Below are 20,473 nucleotides of genomic sequence, written 5' to 3' on the forward strand. Positions count from 1 at the left end.
GTTCTTTTGCATAAAAGGAGTATAGCCACAATGAATTTTCTTGATTTATATTTGCCTGGTAACTTTTTGCCTGATATTTTCTTTTTAAATTTTGTGTTTTGTTTTAGGCTTTTTTCTTGCAGGTGGCATATGGTTGGATTTATTTGTCTTTGTCTTCCAAGTGTAAAGATCGACCCGAGCTTATTTTCACAACTCTGACATTTGATTTTATTTCTACTTTCTTGTTTAGGTATATTTTAGATATATATTCAGCAAATATACCTTGTTTAGGTATATACTTGTGTCTGACTTTTGTCACATAGACTGTTCAACTTTTTGTTGCCTTCTCACATGAGCACCAACTTGGATTCGTTTGGACTAGTTCACAAAGCTAAAATTTCAGTAACCAGTACCCAATTCTCTAATACCTTTTAATATTCAATGTTATAAAGAAGGTATTTAAGGATGTCTGAAGTTTGTTTCTTCATCACAGAAATTCTTCATGTGTCTGAAATTGTAGAATTTTTTTTCCTTGAACTTGAAATGTTTTACCAGGATTTGCTGATATATTGGGGTTTTAAAATTAATTTTATTCCTGGATTATCTAGATTATAGTAAATATTTTTAATCTATGCCCAAATTTTATTTTCAGCAAATTTTTCTTGTATTATATCTTATTTATTCCGCCCACTCCCCCATCCTCTCATTGAAATGCTAATTGTCTTGTAGTTTGGATTTTACTCTCTGTTCTCTGTTTCTGTCATCTTTCACACTGTTTTTAATAGGTTAGTGATTTTCTTTTCTGAAGCATACATTATTCTATTTACTGCCTTCAATGTGTATTTTAATTCTTCTAAAAAACTTAATACGCTAGTTATTTTCTCATCTTTGACAACTTTCTTTTTCTGACTTCGCCTCAGCCAGATCTCTGCTGTAAAGCAGACACAACTAATACCAACTTCACAGCCCAGACCCTAGCAGGTGGTCTCTTAATGATATAAAGAGGTCAAAGCATTGACTTGATTCTATAGACTTTCACCTTATCCCTATTGATTAGGGAAAGGGAAAAGAAATAAGGTGACTCACAAAAATTTAAACTACATTTGTGTAAGCCAGCTTTAAAGCACCTGGTATTTAATATCTATCTGTCATCCAATGACATCCATTGTATTGCTACACAGTCATCCTTTCCATAAAACTTTATCCATAACTACAGTTTGGGAAGGTGCCTCCAATATTTTGAAAGTAAGAAGAAATATTTACATTTAGAAAATGTGCTGAGATGGAATCTTGCTTAGAAATAAGATCGTGACAAAGCACTTGACTTTGTGAACCCTGCCACATTAGATATCTTCTGAAGAAACGTTTTCCTGACTTTGACGGTATTTTTGAGCAATGCACTGATTCTAGGACTATCTATCAAACCATTGACCTTTATCTCTACATTGTTACTCTATAAAGATCTTGGGATCATATTTATAACTTGTTATTTCAGATTTTTAGACAATTACTTGTTTAATGGAAAATGAGGATAGATTTGTCATTCCTTAGTGTTGTAAGAACATGTCATTTTTATAAACCACTGAATTCCATATTTGAAATTTCCTCAACAACTAGTTAGAAGAATGGTTCATAACAAATTCAGCAATGACACTTTTTAAATATCTCTTGATCCTAATCTTTGCATATTTCTAAGAATTCTTTCACTGATAATAGGATTTGTGAAATTAGGAGAAAATTCTAGGTTGTATTAATTACACTGACGATTCCTCCTTGTCTTCTATATCTGACTTCTTAAAGGTAGAAGGGTGACTATGCCGTGCCCTCTGTACTGACTACAGGCATGTGAATAATTCTTCAAGAATAGAAGAGTATTCTGCCTTTAATCATATTACTTTGCTTATTAGAAAATGCTTTGAACGTAGACCCTCCAGAGAAAGTAAAATTCAGGGAAGCATAATGAATTTTTTAAACTGGGCAAATTTTATTGATTGATTTAGTTTGTTACTTCATTTTTAAAAACTGCAGAAGGAAAGCACATGTTTGGGGCTGGAGGAAATAGATCTCTAGTCACACAATCTCTCATGATTTAAGAAAATAGAAAGTGGACATAAGTTGGACCTATCTGTAGCATACAACTTTTTATATTACAAAAAAATTATAGTATAAATCTTTTCCCAAAGAGCCTCAGAATTCTCATAAAAGACATTCTTGTCCTTGGTGTATCTAATAGTTTTCATGATAACAGCCTGTACCTTTTAGTGCTTTATTATCTGTCAAAGGGCTTCCCTATATGTTCTTTCTGCTTTACAGGATTTATCCTATTACACAAAGAATTAACGTTTATATGGCTTGGCAATTATTTTCTTATCAGCAAATAAAACATTCAATGTTTAGGGTGCAATGGATTCTAGGCCCAGTTATGCCATGAGTTCTGGAAATTTGAGAGAATTCACCAAACTTCTTTGGCTTTTTGTTTATTCATCAGCACAGTGAATTATAGTCGTTCCTCAGTATCCACAGGGGATTGGTTCCAGGACTCTTCCATGGACGCCAAATCTGTGGATGCTCAAATCCCTTACATAAAATGGCATAGTATTTGCATATAAGCTACACACATCCTCCCATATACTTTGTCTTTTCTAGATTACTTACAATACCTAGCACAATGTAAATGCTATGTAAATAGTTCTTATACTGTATTGTTTAGGGAATAGTGACAAGAAAGAAAAGTCTGTATGTGTTCAATACAGACGCAACCATCATAGGTCTTTCCATCTGCAGTTGGATGAATCCGTGCACTCGGAAACAGCTGATAAGGAGGGTCAACAGTACCCCTAAACCCCAGAGACAAGTAACTTCTAGTACAATGATGTTGTAATGTTAATATTTATAATGCTTTCTGACATAAATAGTCATCTGAAAATTTTACTTTTCCCTTCCTCTCTTTCACAGGCCACTTCAGCTTTATAGCATGTTCCTCCACTGTCTGATTTGCATACTTGCAGGTTCCATCATTTCCTATTTTTCCAGCAGATTTTGTGACAATAGCATCTTTAGCTCTTCTTCTATGTCTCCTTTCTCTTTAAAGATACCCTGAACTCATTTCACACTGTTCTCCAATCTCAGTGGCATCCAGGTCTTTTGAAATAGCACATTACTAGGTCAGGTAACCAATGTTCCTATCTTCTTTCCCATGCCATCCTTAAGAAAGGAGCTGTCTTATCAACCCTAAAAATTTACATCAGGTACCATCAGCATCAAGAAAGGAGCAGATAGATGCACTATATTGTAGTAGACTGGGCAGGAAGCAATGCCTTGTTTGTCAGTTGAAGAAATTGACAGACATTGACTTAGGAAATTAGGAAACAGTATGGACACAGCTTGTCAGCTCAAGGTAAATTTTCTACTCCACAACCCTACCTGAATAGGCAAAGTTACTGATGGGGAAAAGAGAGAAAGAGAGAGAGAGAGAGGGAGATAAAGAAAGATTAAAATGTGGTGTCTTCTCTGTGATCCGAATAAAAGGCCACAAGGCAATGGAATCCAAATCTGTTAATACTGAAGCCATTGATTTCCTGACCATTAATCTTGCTCATTTCCCAGTAGGATGAAATATGATAAAAATCATATATTTGAAAAGTAAACACTATCTGTAAATTTTAGCAAAAATGAACTGCTGACTTTCTGTGAAGATTAATAAAAGAATGATATATTTTATGAATAATATACAAAATAAAATTTATATTTTAATGTGGAAAAACTTTAGGGGGTCATGTTCAATAAAATCTATGTAGTGATCGTTCACAACAAAGTAGGAAGAATACAGTTGAATATAAACTGAATTCATCTGTGCAGATAGATAATCTTCAGGGAAAAATGAAGATATATTTTCTTCAGCATGTGAAAGACTTCCAATGGTTTGTGGGAATTTCTTTTTATCAGAATCAACCGGAGGAGTGTACTTTTGTATGGATATGAGGTTTTGGATGACAGATGAACTTCAAAAATAACTGACATTTGTTGTGAACATATCAGTGTTGTACAATCACAGCTTTCATATGATACAACTTCCTATTCCTTTATATATTGTATTTTTTTGATATTTACAATTTTAATTAAATATATTTATAACTTTAATTAAAATATATGAAAATGTTTATTTGAATTAGAAGTCCCTATGGAAAACCAAATACTCAGGAAGTCAAAACACAAATGATTTTTCATTTTTTCTGGGTCCCAGAAGGTTTTCTCAATGGCTGTTGTGTACAAAAGCCTTAAAGAAACTAATAGAAAAAGCAAACAATTCAATAACATAGTTCACTGTGGGGGCTGGGAAAGGAGGTAGGAGGAACAAGGAAGGGAGGGAATGGCTTGGCTATCTTATACCTGGCGTTGTTTGGGCCTTGCTTCACAGCAATTAAAGCAAACCAATCCAAATAACAAGTACATCATAGAGCCCTACTCTATGAGTCCCAGAAACTAGCAACCAACCCTAAGGTGAAAGGCAGATGGTGCATGAATGAGTGATGAATATACATAAATACGTATGTATATATATACACACACACATAGATACATATATATAAATATATGTATTCACACACACACATCATATACTGATTGGTCCCAGAGAGAGCCCTTGAAATGATTTTGGAATTACAATTTTTTTAAGAGTAAATAGTAAACCATCAAGTAGAGTGACAACAGCAAAGAATACAAGATTAAATAAGAAAAACTAGTTTTGAGGCCAGCTCTGGCACAGATAACTATTACCATGGAGAGTCACATAACCATGGTGGGCCCTTATGTTCCTTTCACATAAGGAAAAATTCAGACATGTTTCCTGATGCCTAAAAGGAGCTGGTTAGACTAGGTGAGCCGAAGACCTTTCTGTATCCGACAGTTGTTATTCTGTGATTGTGCAATCAGTCTTTTGCTCTGTTTCCAAGTATGTAATTCCTACTACCCTGTATTTTTGTCAGGTAGATGGCTTAAATGGGGAAATATCAGACTACTTGGAATGGCCAACGGACAAAGCTTTTTCTAATCATACTATTACTTCTTGAATTCATAATATTATTTATTTCTTATGTAACACATGCCTCTGTGAATAAAAGAAAAAACCCACGGACTATAATTCTCATGGAATTCACATATTTTAGCTATATCTATCTCCTTGAGGTTTGAGGGGTGAGGAGAAAAGAAAAGATTAATTTTTAGACTTGCTAAAGATTTAGTCAAACCATCAAATCTGCCACTGATTAACTGTGTGATCATGGGAAAAATTTTTAACCACCATGACTCTTTGTTTTCTTATGCATAAATTTTAGAAAATAGTAGCACCTACCTCATGAGGTTCTTAGAGAGGTAAATGAGATAATGCTCATATAGCATTCAGCACAAATCCAACACACAGTCAGTGCTTCAGGAATGTTCATTATTAACAACATGTGTCTCTTAATAAGTAACTATTTATCATCAGAATAATTGCAGAAGCAGGGACAATATTATCTTTTGGTGTTTGCATAAGTACATGCTCCTATATAGGCATTTTGTAGCCAGTTTGAAAGCTTGAAAGAAAGAGTGACCATGAAACATCAAAAATACTGTGAAATGTGGCATTCTGTTTAATGAAACCAGACATTTTAAATGCCTTCACTGTTCATGAGGTGATGCTATTTTCTTTTCAAAGCCTGACACATATCTGAGCATGCTACATTTGTTTTCAGTGACTGCTGGCCCTAATAAGCCTGCAAGTGGACTTGCAGAAGACAGTGCTGCGCGGGGCGAGAGTGTGACAGACCTCCAGGAGGTGGTGTCCTTGAAGGAGCGGATGGCGATGTACCAGGCAGCTGTTTCCAGGGGTGACTGCCGCAGCTTCTCTGCCAATGTAAGCTGGTCCTGGTGGTTTTGCATTAGGCAATGTGCTTGTTGTCTGCCCTTCACATGCCCTCCTTACGTTGCTATATGAAAATACTACTGGACAGTGGGATAAGCAGAGAAAGCACAGAAATAGTGTGAATCAAATTCAGAGGCTCTGAATTTAAGCTTCAGCTCTGCTACTTATTAGCTGTGTAAACTTGGGCTACTATCTTAAGCCCTCTCAGAGCTTCAGTTTCCTTAACTGAAAAACGGGAATAACCATCTACCACAGGGGGTCTTAGTGAGGAATCAAAGACATCATTTACGTGTAAGCCATAAGGCACTGTACAAATGTGTTATTATTGCCATCATTATTATTTAACCTATAGCTACTCTCCTTAGGAAGGCTGGGAATTAATTTCAAATTTTAATAACGTGGGTCTGCACGCAGCCCTCCTTGGTCTCATGGATAGTTCATTTAAATTCACTGGCAGTGTAACTTCTTTAACTTTTCTCCTGTCTCTGGATGCACTAAATCCATTAGGAGTAGCTTAATCAACATAGAAATGAGGGAGATTAGCAATGTAGGCATTCTGCTAAACCAATTATGAGTACAGGAAACAGCAGGATTCAGTAAGACCACCAATTTTTAGAGCCAACGCACAATAAAGTCATATTCAAAAGAATTTGTTGGGTTCCATATTCTGTGGCCTTCAATCCACAGGATTTGATGAGTCATTTTATTAGTAGCAGCTTTATAGTTTAATGCAATATAAAGATATTCTTTTATAATTATAACCTCCAAATTAGCAAAGTTGTTCATTTAACCAAAAGAGAAAGAGAGAGAGAGAATAGTCGAAAAGGGTGGAATTCTAAAATAGCTAGTCTTAACATTCTTCTTTATAAATTAGAGATGAGGCTGACTGTGCCAAACTCATTAACAATATTCACTTCTAAATGGCATTTAGGTGTTTACATAGTCATTAAAATACATTTTAGGCACAGCATAGATTTTGAATGAATGTACAAAAATGACATAAGTAGCTAGATCATTTTCAAAACAATAGCATCATTCCAGCTCCTTCTGCCAGTCTTCTTAGATAGCACCCCCTGCTGGATCATTAAGGAACTTTACTGAAAAATAGTGTTCTAAATTGGAGAAATGATTCTTGGGGAAACAAGTTGATTTTGAAAATACCTAGTTAAAGACTGGTTATTTAAAGACCTAGTTAAAGACTGGTTGTTTAGTAAACAATTTTTTATTTAGGAAGAAGTTTATTTTTCCAGGCACTGGGAGAGTATGCCATAAAACAAATTTGTATGAGGCATGACTTGTATTTATAACGTGCTAAAAAGAGAATATTTAAATTGGGCTAGTAAGGAAACAAAATTACCCACTATTTAATGCAAAACTTCAAAAAATGTAATGCTATTCTGAAGATAGTCTACATATAAGAAATTTAATAATCCTTCTCTTTCCTGCTCATATACAGACAAAAAAAACACAACCTGAGGGGAAGTGATTTATGGGAGATGCTGTAATTAGATAATGACAAAGCCATGCTAAATTCCTAGTCTCTTGACTCCAGTACTCTTGTAACTATATTCAACTACCTCCTCTCATACAAGAAAGCATCTTTGACCCAACAAATGCCCTACTACCTAGTTTTGCCCTAAGTAAATATTGTGAGAAATAAAAGCAAATATATTATCTCAGAGAAATCCTGGTAAATATCTAAAGAAAAGAAAAATAAATGCCTTATTTGGTCCAATACTTATTTGGTCAGTTTCATCAAACGCTTATTGAATTTTTTAAAAAATCATGGAAACTGCTGTGACTAAATTTCTCTCTACACAAATAAACCAAATATTTTATGTGCAAAATCTAGAAGTCAACGATTCGGCCCCAAACTGAATCTATTATATTTCAGTCACATTGAGACAGCTGACGATGAGTTTCTCATTGTCCTAGACTCAGCCAGGTGGCATTTGGTTGAACGTAAATGAAAGTCATGCCCTTGAAAAGGCAGCGGTCTGCAGAAGCTGCCCAGAAGAGAAGGGGGAGGCAACATTTGTTAAGAAACGAATTGAGATGCCAGATTCCGTGCTGTGCAATTTTATTTCCTTTATCTTTCTTAACACTGACAAGAAATCTGTGAGAAATGTACTGTTATTCCCAGTTTATAAGAAATAAAACTGAGGTTCAGGAACTCTAGTCCAAGATTTTAAGTGTCAGAACTGGGATTAGAATCAGTGTCTGTCCAACTCCCCAAATGATGTTATTTCTGTTGTGCACTAGAACTCAAGACCAGTTCTTTGTAAAGGAAATTGATAATTATGTAATGTATTTACTTGGGTTTAAGTGTTAGATATTTAAATTAACTTGCTAAAATAACAGTATTAGCGAAGTTCTGTGTTAGATATTTAAATTAATTTGTTAATAAAATTATTTTTGGCATACCTGTTAGACTCCAAATCTTATTTCTGAGTCTGAGAATAAGAAAACCAGAATAAGGATAAACATGAAAAAGTTCAACACAAAGCAATCTAAATTATGTGGTCATTTACAATAACATGAGTTAGCTGAGATGTCCAGTAGACAGTGCTAAACAAGGCAAAGTCATGGGAGCAATCTTCATCTAAGCAAGGAAACATCCCTTCAGCTCATGGCTACAGACTGCTCCTTGAGTAGGTCCTGCCATCTCACAGATCTTAAACCTTCATTTACAAGCTGAGCTGGACAAGGAAACCTATCACTACCACTAAACTACAGCTCAAAGGACTTGCCTCACTTAGAGGGCTGACAGTAGTGTAACTACAGTACCAGGGGTGTTAGGGTAGGGGCAGCACTGCTAGTAAGAATGATCAGCTGGATGCATTTCTGCGCGTGTGACATGGTCTGATTCCAAAGCACAAGGCTAAAGGAAAAGAACGGCGTATCTGTTTCTTAATCCATTTGGTAGATGAGAGGCAACCTGTTCAGTAGAAGAACTGACATTTTTGTGAAAATACACATACTAGGAAAGTATCCATTCATTAGCATAATTACTGAGGTTTACCAGATTAATTTGCACGATTTGGACATTGTTTATAGTGTATAGTTTGGAGATTATATAGAGTAAGGTTCTTCTTAACAATGATTACCAGGGCCAGCCCGGGGGCACAGCAGTTAAGTTTGTACACTCTGCTTGGGTGGCCTGGGGTTCAACGGTTCGGATTCCAGGTGCGAGGACCTAGCACCACTTATCAAGCAATGCTGTGGCAGGTGTCCCACATATTAAATAGAGGAAGATAGGTACAGATGTTAGCTCAGGGCCAATCTTCCTCAGCAAAAAGAGGAGGACTGGCAGTGGATGTTAGCTCATGGCCAATCTTCCTCAAAAAAACAAAAACAAAAGTAATAATTATCAATTTTTATAATTTAATATTTATAGATTATCTATATATGATCAATTAAGGAAGGCCTTTTGTATAATTTAAATGGCAAAGGGGATAAAAGAAATATTGTAGCCTTAATTCACCCTTTCTCTTCTTTATCTTAAATTTCAAAGTGGCGCCATACTTTGGCACAACTTTCACATGTATCAAATGGCAGTAACTGACCAGGATTTACATTTGAAGTTTGCTGTAGAATCTGATAGAATATATATCTAGTACATATAAGAATACAATCTTATCCCTTCTTCCCAGAAGGCCTATGTGCATATTCTTAAATATCTGACAGTCCATGTGATTGGGAAAGGCTATAAGTTGTATAAAGCAACCGCTTGAGTACTTGCCAGTAATTCAGATAATCTACAGTACTAATTCAGTCTCCAATATTTTGAAATATGGGAAACCTCAAGATAGTAGTTGTGTTTTTAGTATCCATTTGAGAAACTACACGTTTGAGTAAAGATAACAGGGCACAGGGAGTCCACAGTGCATGGTATGAGAACCTCAGCTCGCAGGCATCCAGTTACTTTGAAGTCTCAAGGCTTCCAGGGTTAAGTCAGGACTGGGCTAGACCTCAGGAGACCTCCTGTGGATGAAGTGTGGCCGAGTCTCCTCCCTCCCTGTAGGAGAGCGGGTTGGCATGGGGCCTGTTTGCTTGACAGTTGTTATCCCATCTGGACTCTAGTGCCTGCCGGGCTGGGAGTGTGCTGAATCATCAAAACCAAAGCCCCTGAGTTACGGTGCTTCCCACAGGGGCGTCAGATGTGAAAAGACTCCGCAATGTTGTTCAAGTTGCTCCAAGTGGTACCAACTCAAATAGACTTGCTCATCTGTAAACTGCCAGTGATAGAATAGACGCTTTCTAAACTTAAATCCCCCCGATTCTCACCCTGAAGCTAAGAGCTGAGTCCTGGGGTATGCCAATCTGGGATTTACTGTTTTTCTGCCTGTTTTTTAAGGCTAGTGATTAAGAAAGACAGCTGTGATTAAGACAGACAGATATCATTCAGATTCCAGCTCTTACACTCACACCCCAGCTGTGAGAACTTAACCACCTGCCTTACTTCCCCAAACCTGGATTTCCTCATTTTAAAATGAGGATAATAGGTGTCCATATTTCACAGGATTCAGAGAAGCATCAAATGACAAAATATATGTAAATATAGAGAAAACCACCCAGCATTTTGTATTAAGTAGTTGTTATTACTACTGATGTTAATAATTTTGTATAAGAGATACTCCAAGGCAATTTTGTTTATCCCTAATGATATAAATACATTTTGGAATGAGTCGAATGTTTGTGATATTCTTAATAATGTGTTGCCTATAGAGGCATTTGGGATTTCAATGATAACCTCATTTTATGTTAAAATTGAATCAATTGTTCTAATTTCCAGTAGTCTTTTTATTATTTGAAAAATATATTCTAATAATAGGTCTAATCTCTAGGCATCAAAATCTATCTGAGATAAGGAGAATTAACTCACTATTTTGAAGATCTTTCTGACATTATATCAAAAGATTAATAAATGAGAAAACAACATGGAGTGATTATTTTTATCAAGATTTTCTGTAAGGGTCTACTGAGATAATTGCGTATATTAATATCTTTTTCATATGCCACCGATTGATAATTGTCAACTATTTAAAAAAATAGTTTGAGAATTCCAACCTGAGTAAATGTAAAGCTGAATTTTCCTTTTTCTTAAATTGTCTTAGATGATGGAGGAGTCAGAAATGTGCACGGTGCCTGGTGGTTTGGCCAGAGTGAGGAAACAGTTTGAGAAGGACAAAATTGCTTCTTCCTGTAATACCTTTTCTCAGTACCAATACCAGCACCAGAACAGATCTGAGCAGGTAATGCTACTACAGGTAACGGATACGTTGTGTGTAGTTGAAATGCTCATGTATGAGTTGAAATGCCAGTGTAAAACACACACACCTGCCCTCTTTGGTGGTATATTTATTTTCATTACTCATTAACAAAAATCGTAATTTCAAACCTTTTAGAAAATCATGTTTAAAGCATACCAATGTATTGTTTTACTCACTTGGAGCATTTTGCCGCATTTCTAGGGAACCATGCTGGAATAGCTTTCCTCTCAGCTTCTAATGTTTCAAACATAAATGAAAATTAAATAGCCTGGGTTAGTCAACAGGTAAATAGAAACGTTGAGAACAATGTTGATATTGAGCCTCTGCTTCTATGTTATAATTCATGATAAAGTATCTGCTGGTTGTTTGCATAGATTAAATTTGAAGCATTATTTGGCTGTTTATTGTGGTATGTTTTCTGTTTTCTTTGAAATCATCAAAAGTTGAGTAGGAGAACCCAGATGTTACACAAAACTGCGTAACACAACTTCTAAATCTTTTCTTATATAAAAGATTTTTTTCTCATTTCATTACTCCGTTATCATATATCACCAAGCATTGTCATGGGATATAATGATATTTAAATGCGAGAATCTAAGTAATAAAACTCATCAGACTGAGTCCGGCACTTTGAAAAATAGTAATTGCACTGTAAACGGCTGTACTTAGGCCCAGGTTTTCCATGAGAAAGAAAGTAACTAGAGTATTTCTGAAATTTTGTAGTGGAAGAGAAAAGAGAGATTGTTTTTTTTAGAAAAATCCCTAGGATATTTAGAGATGCCTAAGTTTTAAAAAAATAAGGCAATTGGGTGCGTATTGTTGGGGGAGGAGTATATCAGATAGAATAATTAAAAATCTGGTGTGTGAAATAGTATTTGTTTCCTTTTTCTGGCTTTTTGTCTGAAAAGTAAAAAATGTGCAATATAGGTACCTCAATAAATTTATGTTAAAATTTCTTTTAATTTTGCCTAAAGGAAACATAATGTAAACAAGAAATTAAGATTGGATACACTTGTGATCTAATATATCACTGTTGCAACATTGTGTGTTTCCTTGAAATCGGTCAACAACATGAAATACTTACTATTAATAATTTAAATAAAAAATTTCACATAGAGGTATAGGTAACGTATTTGCAGATCCTTTATTTTACAGGAAAGCAGTGTGATAGAGTGTAAGGGGTATGAAAATCGTAGATCTGAGTTCACAGGCCACCTCTGCCACTTACAGAGCTGAGTAACATAGACCCAGGGACACCTTCACGAGTGTATGGCTTGGGCAATTGCACAGGGTTCCATGCTCAGAAGGCCTTGTACTTGGTTTCATGCTCTGTTGTCATCGTCTTGAAATTCTTAATAATTTTGAACAGGGGACCCCACATTTTCATTTTGCATTGGGTCTGGCAAGTTGTTTGGCCAGTATTACATGGACCAAATTCATAACTCCCTGAAGCCTCAGTTTCTAATGTGTTAGAATGGGGAACCTGATGAGTGATTTTTCTATCCCAGGAGGTTATTGTAAAGATCTAATATAACAGAGCAATTTCTGTGAAAATATTTCCTTATCCATGAAACTTGGTATCAGTTATGACTAGTTAATATTGCAAAAGACAAAACCCAGCCAAAAGTGGCTTAAACAAAAAGGAACATTATAAATTCACAAAAATGCATTCTTGCGGAAGGGAGGTTTGATGGAAGTTCCAGTGGTGTACTTAGAGCAGCTGTGCTTGTACCAACTCTCCAATTATTAAATTTTTAGTAATTTTGCAAACTAGATGACATTGTGTTAATAGCTTGAAATCAGCTATAGCAAGAATATTTATGCCAGGGATTTTCTTTCCGTCCTTCCTTCATTTCTCCCTTCCTTCCTTCCTTCTTTCCCTCCTCCCTTCATCCCTTCTTCCCTCCCTTCCTTCCTTCTTTCCAGTACCCACTGTTAAATATGTATTACTTCACCATTGATACAAGGGCTCAAAGTATGTTTAGGATAGCGGCCAAGAGCACAGAAATTGAAGCCAGATCACTTGGGTCCAAATCCCTGCTCTTTCACTTATCAGCTGTATGATGTTAGGCAAGTTTCTCAACTTCTCTGTGCCTCAGTTTCCTTGGTTATAAAGTCAAGATTAGAATAGCATCCACTTCTTAGATTTGTTAAGAGAATTAAACGAGTTGTTTATGTAAAGTGCTTAAGACTGTGCCTGGCCCATTGTAAGCACTACACAAATGATTGTTAAAAAAATAATTAAGTATCCCTTTGATCATATTCCTTCTTTTTTACTTCTCAGCCTCCTTTCCTCCAGGCTGGCCCCATTCTCATTCAGATTTGCCCCAGATAGTAGTAAAAAAGTTGCAGACAAAGAGTATGAATGTTTTTTCCAGAAGTCCTGGGAAAAAATCCTTATGCACCTAATTGGCTCTAAATGGAACACATATGCTCCTCCTAGAAGTAATTGCTGTGGCCAGAGGATGCTGATCGCCTGAGGCCTCTGGACCTGTTTACCTAAGGGGAAGTTCTCAGGATATGGTTATCAACAAAGAATAAATGAATACTTGGTAAAAACAAAAGCAACCAACCAAACCAAGCAAATGAACAAAAAAAGTGTCTATCTATAAACTGCTTGCAAGTGTACTTTATTATTATAAGCTTCAGTCTCTGCTCTAAGGACAAAAAATACTAATGTGAGAGTAATCAAAAACCACCCACTAGAAGTCTGAATATCTGCATGACTCTGGGCCTGTAGTGACCTCTCTGAACTTGTTTTATTATCTACCTATAGACATGCTAATAATGCCCCATAATTCCATGCGGAATGACTAAATCTAAGTCATCATGCAATGCGATATAAATAAAATATAAAGGAAACATATGGAAGAATAAACTAGTAAATAAAATTTATAGAACTGTATTTAGAAGTCTGTGGGAAAATGAAAGAAGAAATCATCTGCACTTTAGAAAATTAAATGACTAATTTATAATCCTTATTGGAAATTTCAGATACATGTCAAATTTGATTATAGAGAGGAAAATGTGGAAAAGTCACGTCTTAGATATTCATTTAAACTTTCAAAGCTATCTAAATACATTCTAAATATCGCTTCTCTCATCAGCAAGGATTGAGGAGGACAAGACGTTTACAAGTAGAGATGGACAGTTAATTCTCTTACCCAAACTGTTGTCAGCTCTGAGAGTGTTTTCAGTCTCTTTGCTTGTTGAAAGTACTTGAGATTTATGTCTCTGCTAAGTCTGCCTCTGGCCCAAAAATATTTATTTTGTTGACATATGAAAATTAATATTTAAATTAATTAATTTAGAGAAATTAATATCAATTGGGAAATCAAGTTTAGTTAGAGGTAAAAGAAAGAACATTTATTTTGGATCTCTGACAATATTTAATGTCACAATTAGTAATAATTTCATAAGGTGTAATAATTAAGTCCAATCTGCCTCTTTCCTTCGTAATGTATTGAAGTCAGATGTTTTGGGGTAATTAGCTGACTATTTGGTAACAGTTTGTCTGGGAGATCAGCAATGGAGCTAAACAAATTTTGAAAATTAAGCTATCCCTTCTGTTTGCGATTGATCAGACTATTTTATACCTATTGAACTAGAGGTTCTTAAATAGAAGAAAGGAGGTATAAAATACAGGAACATTCATTTATACCAGAAATTTTAAAAGGGATGATGTCCTATTTATATATTCTACGCTTGTCATACTTGATGGTTCTGCCTGTTTAACAGCAGCATCACTGCTAGCCTGTGAATATCCTTATGTAAATTCGAAAAAAGAGTCACTCTGGATAATCAGGGCCCTGGGAGAGGGAAGAGAGGGGCAAGAGTTCGGCTTCTTAGAACAATGTGTTGGGGAAACTTTATTAGGTGGCTCTGGTAGTGCTAACCCTTTTTAGCACTGCCCACTTAGATTCTGCTTTTCAAAACAGCCATGACTGATTCGAGTAGAGATGAATGAAATCGAACCCTCCTTAAGGGATTATAAGCCACTTGACATGCCTCCTGTTGCTATTCAGGGTAGAAATATCACATCAGCATTGCTTCTGATTTTGTTTTAGGATTAAGTTCTCAGCGTTCTATACCAGTGAAAATCAGTATGTCCTTAATGTGAGAATGGAAAGGACCACTTAAGAGGGACGTTTGCAATCCACTCACTACAACAGGCTCCAGTTGGGAAGAATGGTCTGAATAATCCATCCCCTCATCCTTAAAAGTGTGTCTTGAAGTATGCTGGAGCAGATATTAGAATAAATGGGTCATTGGCGGGGAACTGCCATTGGCTCTTTTCTGAGTTCATTTAAACTTTCCCATTCTGTGGTTTCTGGGTGTTTGTTTGTTTATTTCTAAGACTTTCTTCCTCTTTTTGTTCCTTTTTCTTTGTTAACAATTATTGAGATATAATTTGCATACCATGAAAGTAGCCCTTCCTAAGTGTACAAGTCAATGGATTTTTAGTATATTTATAAAGTTGTGCAGTGTCACCACAACCTCATTTTAGCACATTCTCACCCTCCCCAAACATAAAGCTCAGCCCCATTAGCAGTCTAAGATGTTCCTTCTTTGTGCCATAGTCTCACACTCAAGGTTTGAGTTTCATCTTCTCATATGAATTTCTTCTTCGTTTTCTTTCTCCCATATTTACGCAGTACTGAGTAGCTCTTTTTGTGTTATTGTGAAGTCCTGGAAGCCTCTTCTTTACTGGAGTTGCTTATTTTTTTTCTTTTTGAGTGGCTTAAGTAGGGAAGAGCAGATGCAGCTCTAAAAATTTTGGAAATCATCGGTGCAATACAGCGCTTAGGTAATTGCTTTTATTTGAAAATGGCTGCACTGAATCCATGTCAAGAGTCTCAAGTATTCCCGACCTTCACTCCCTGCTGCCAACTCTGATGTGGACCAGTAGGGAGCTGCAAGACAGTATGTATCTTTCTGCATACATCTGCCATTGCAAAAATCCTAGTGTAAACATTAGCACTCTGTAAGATTGTGTGGATTTGGAACAATCCTCGGACAATTTTTGGTTGATAGAAAACATTTCTAACAGCTTGTGACAGATATAATCTGACATCTGTGTGTTTTAGGCTCTTTAAAGGTGACCCACAATTATTTTCTAGCAAACTAAACATATTTTTATCAGCTAAATGTCCACATTGCAAAGCATTTCTCATATAAGTGCTTTAAACCTACCTTTAGCTTTCTATTACACAATGTTTCAAGGTCATGGCTTGCTGTTAACAGCCCCAACCTAACCTAGATGTCTATCGACACACAAGGTTGTGACCAAAAGTGTGTCTTGAATTGTAGTTTAATTGTGTGTACTATTTTAAAATGATTCTTATAACTTAAGGTAACCCCCCTCAAAATGAGACAGTTTAGAGGTCTGGTTAGGCCTGCCAGCTCCAAAGTCAGACGGTCTGGTTTATAATCCCTTTAGTTAGCCGCCTGATGTCTTCTGTAAAATGAGGATGAAGTAACAGGTGTGCTTTAAGAATAAAATGAGATGATCCATGTAAAACTCTTACTGTAATGCCTAGCATATATTCATTGTTCAATCAACGCCAGACATTACCATTAGTAGTATTGCCACTAAAGCCAAGAGAGCATATAATCAAGTGGCAATTATTCTCAATGTGCAATATGATTCATAAACATCTTATGTATGTGTAAACTGACAAAGAAGGATGACATTGTTCTGTGCCTCATACCTTAGCTTTTTTTGGTTCTTTGGCCCTGGGAGAGAGAAGCATCTCCCAGGAGCTCATTAGGTAGGTAAAGATTTGTTTAAAATGAACATCCCTGTACATGCTTTGGGCTCATGTTGCTCTGGAGAACTCAGCAACTTTAGCATATAATTAAAAACTCATAATAGCATATCTTCTTTTGAGGAAAAAGTGCTTAAACCCAATTCAAGGAGGTGACAAGATGAGGGGACCTCTCAGAAGGCTGAGGACAGGAATAGGTACAAAACGTATGTTGGGCGGGTACGTTGCAGCCCTGGGATGCCACTAATGATAAAAGTTTGTTTTGTAAGTGGGAGCAAATGAATAACATAGCATTTGCTTTTGAAGACTGCTTTATTCAGTATTGTGACAAAATGTACTGAGAGGAAAATAATATAATTAATAAATAAATTGAATCAGGCAGGAGAGAAAAAGCTACATTGCCTGAATAAATGAGGAAAACAGGGAAAGTTGAGAGGGTTGATTTTTTTCCCATTTCTACAAGTGCTGTGGTTTCTTAACATGTTTTAGCTGATGTATGAAAGAGAAAGAAAAGTATCTGTAAGAGGTAGAAACAACCTCATGATGTTTTCTGGTTCATGCAATTGAAACAATGAAGATAAATATATTCCTACAATTGGCTTAATAAAATATAGCAAGGGTTTTTTCAACTTACAATGCTCATATGTACAAATACTAAGAAATGAGGGCTCCTATTTGCCAGAGAACTGTTTCTTTTCCTTTGACACAGGCCAGGGAATCAGCCCAACCTTTCTCCAGACAGGCCAGGGAATACACAAGAACATTCCATGGGCCTAGCGATCACTGTAGGGGCTCAGTGCATGCTGGATGCCAGCATGGTCTCAGGGAAACACAGACCAGAAATGATGTGCCATGTCCTCCAGAGGCTCACGAGTGAGGCTAATAGGCAGACAACTTAACAGGTGAAGTTCAAACAATGAACTTTCACTGCTTTTCTCTTCCAAATCCAGACCCTTTAAGCTCGTTATCCTCTACAACTCTTTCTCAGCATCTGTGGCCGAGTGGACTTTGGTGATGTAAAGAGCACAATAAGATTAACTTTTGAATGCTGATTCAGAATCAGAAGATCAAGGGTTTGCTAAATAAATCAAACAATAAAACAATGGCCTCAACCAATTATGGTCTATAATCCACATGCAGCCAGACCTGCACAAACTGGATTATGCAAAATTCAGTTGACTGGAGGTATCTGTTAATGAAAACATCCCAGCTCCTGACCATGCCCTGCAGCAAATTCAGCTTGGCTCTCCGCTGGTAACTCAGTTTTCCTTCCAATTCAGCAAGAGGTGGAAATGCAAGCTCTGATCCACTTGTGGGTTTGTAGATGCATATTTCATGAATTGACTCTTTTTCCTCTACTCTTGCATTCAAAGCTATCTCTGTTATGCTCATGATTGCTCAGTCATTACTGCTTTTCCCACCTGTGTCCTGGCCACAGCTGCTTTGCCACTTTGCAGCTGATGACCTCCTGCAAATCTCTGTCTGCCTGTGTCTCCTCTCTTCCTATCCATGCCTACCTTTCTAGAGCTCTGTGGGTCATGGCAGACTCCCATACGTTTTTCAGTAGAAATCGGATCGAAAAAAATTATATTTTGTGAAAAATTTCTTGCTCAAGTTGTGAAGTAAATTAACTGCATTTAGTACTGTTTGCGTCAGCTATGAGGAAAACAAAAGCAAACACAAACTAAATTCCATGAGAACTTGTATTTCTCAGGATGAAAGAAAGAGAGGCTTTCTCCACAAGCCCCAACAAACCACTAATTCTTCCCCTGCTTCCAAGAAGGGCTGCGTGGGCCTGATCTGTCTAGAAATGCACCCCACACTCCTTATGAAGCCCCTACGATCTGCCTCTACTCAGGCTTCCCTGGTTTGGGGGACAGGAAGGTAGTGGTGGTGGGTTTCAATGAATCCTCTCTCTTCTGGTTTCTACATCACTCTGGACCTGATGCAGGACATCTTTTCAGAGCCCCTGACACATCACTGCCTACCTCTTCTCTGTCTGGATAAAGATTTAGAATCAAATCACTCTCCCTGTTAGGCTGGGACATGGAATCTCCATGGGGGCTCTGGTCACCTCAGTCATCTAGGCTCTCAGTGAGGGGTTCCTCAACTCTTATAGTACACTGGAACTCCCCAGACAGTCCAGGTCATTCTGATCTAATTGTTCTGGCGTGTGATCAGGGATCAGGGAACTTATAGTCTCCAGGTGATCCTTTTTTTTTTTTTTTTGAGGAAGATTAGCCCTGAGCTACCATCTGCTACCAATCCTCCTCTTTTTGCTCAGGAAGACTGGCCCTGAGCTATCATCCATGCCCATCTTCCTCTACTTTATATGTGGGACGCCTACCACAGCATGGCTTGCCAAGCAGGGCCATGTCCACACCTGGGATTAGAACCGGCGAACCCCAGGCCACCAAAGGGGAACGTGCACATTTAACCGCTGCACCATGGGGCTGGCCCCTCTCCAGGTGATTCTAATGTGCAGCAATGACCAGGACAGTGCAAACCCGAGCCAGGATTTGTTATCCCAGAGGTGACCACTCTCTTCGTAGTTTCTCATCTGAGGCTTCTCCTCTGCCCACCACATTCTTCTTTACTCTGAGAGCAAGACCCTTCTGTTTATTTGGCATTTCTCTCGAGATGCCTACAGCAGTCAAAGAATAGAACAAGGGACTGTGGAGGAAAGAGAAAGGAAGGGCTTCAACAAATCATCACGAATAAAATGTCAGTCAGCCAAACAACCGAGGTACTAGTTGCCCCAAACCCACTTAATTCCTTTGGTAATGGCGGACAGTATTGAAATAGTGTTATTTTTGCATATACAAAGATAAATTCAAATATTAAAAATAAACTAAATAATAGAATGATATAAATGAACTAAAGAAAGATACATCAAAATGTCAAGATAAAACCAATTAGAATAAAAAAAATTTAAAACATTAATGAATTTGTTAGCTTAGGTCACACTGATACACCTATAATTAATTAAAACTGAAATTTAACTTATTAATTATTGGAATTTTTCAATAAAAAACTTTAATTTCATTGGACTATCTAATCTGTACACCCAATGTCTCTCGAGCTTGTACCTTTGATATTTCCATACAGATATTATTTTCTGAAAGACACAGGACTTAATTATGTAGTCATAAGTCTTATTAAATAATTCAGCAAACATGCTCATAGTCATTTGGCTCTTTACAAAGTTAAACCAATGTGTGGTCTCCCCCTGGGTTACAGGGTGCCCATAAAGGACAAGAAGACTGCCTTCTATGTTCTACTGACATCAATCACATTACTTTAGAGCCACACACTACAATTTTCAAACTCTGCTGTCCCTAGATGCCTCTACCCCAGATGAAGCTGATGGTAATTGCTGGCTATCTCCTGAGGCGTGCCCATGAAGTCTTAGTCACAGTCCCTTTGCAACTTCCAATTTCAGCTCCTGTCTGCAGAATCTGTTGGTATATGAGTTCTCCTTCTAGTGCGTAGAGGGATTCACTCCTCCCTTCTCTGTGGCAGCACTGCAGGCCATCCCAGTGTATCATTAT

At 37.0% G+C, this 20,473-nt stretch overlaps 1 protein-coding gene across 5 annotated transcripts in view; it reads left to right on the forward strand.

Moving 5' to 3' along the window:
• The window catches only part of XIRP2 (xin actin binding repeat containing 2), a 280,948-nt gene that overhangs the window by 226,465 nt on the left and 34,010 nt on the right, over window positions 1-20,473 (forward strand). For all 5 annotated transcript variants that reach the window (XM_070241989.1, XM_005601558.4, XM_005601559.4 and 2 more), the window contains 2 exons: window positions 5,712-5,872; window positions 10,999-11,136. In XM_070241989.1, the coding sequence (XP_070098090.1) occupies window positions 5,712-5,872; window positions 10,999-11,136 (299 nt within the window). Of the gene's footprint in view, window positions 1-5,711; window positions 5,873-10,998; window positions 11,137-20,473 lie in introns of those variants that run through there.

Source organism: Equus caballus, chromosome 18 (genome assembly GCF_041296265.1).
Source record: "Equus caballus isolate H_3958 breed thoroughbred chromosome 18, TB-T2T, whole genome shotgun sequence".
NCBI lineage: Eukaryota > Metazoa > Chordata > Mammalia > Perissodactyla > Equidae > Equus > Equus caballus.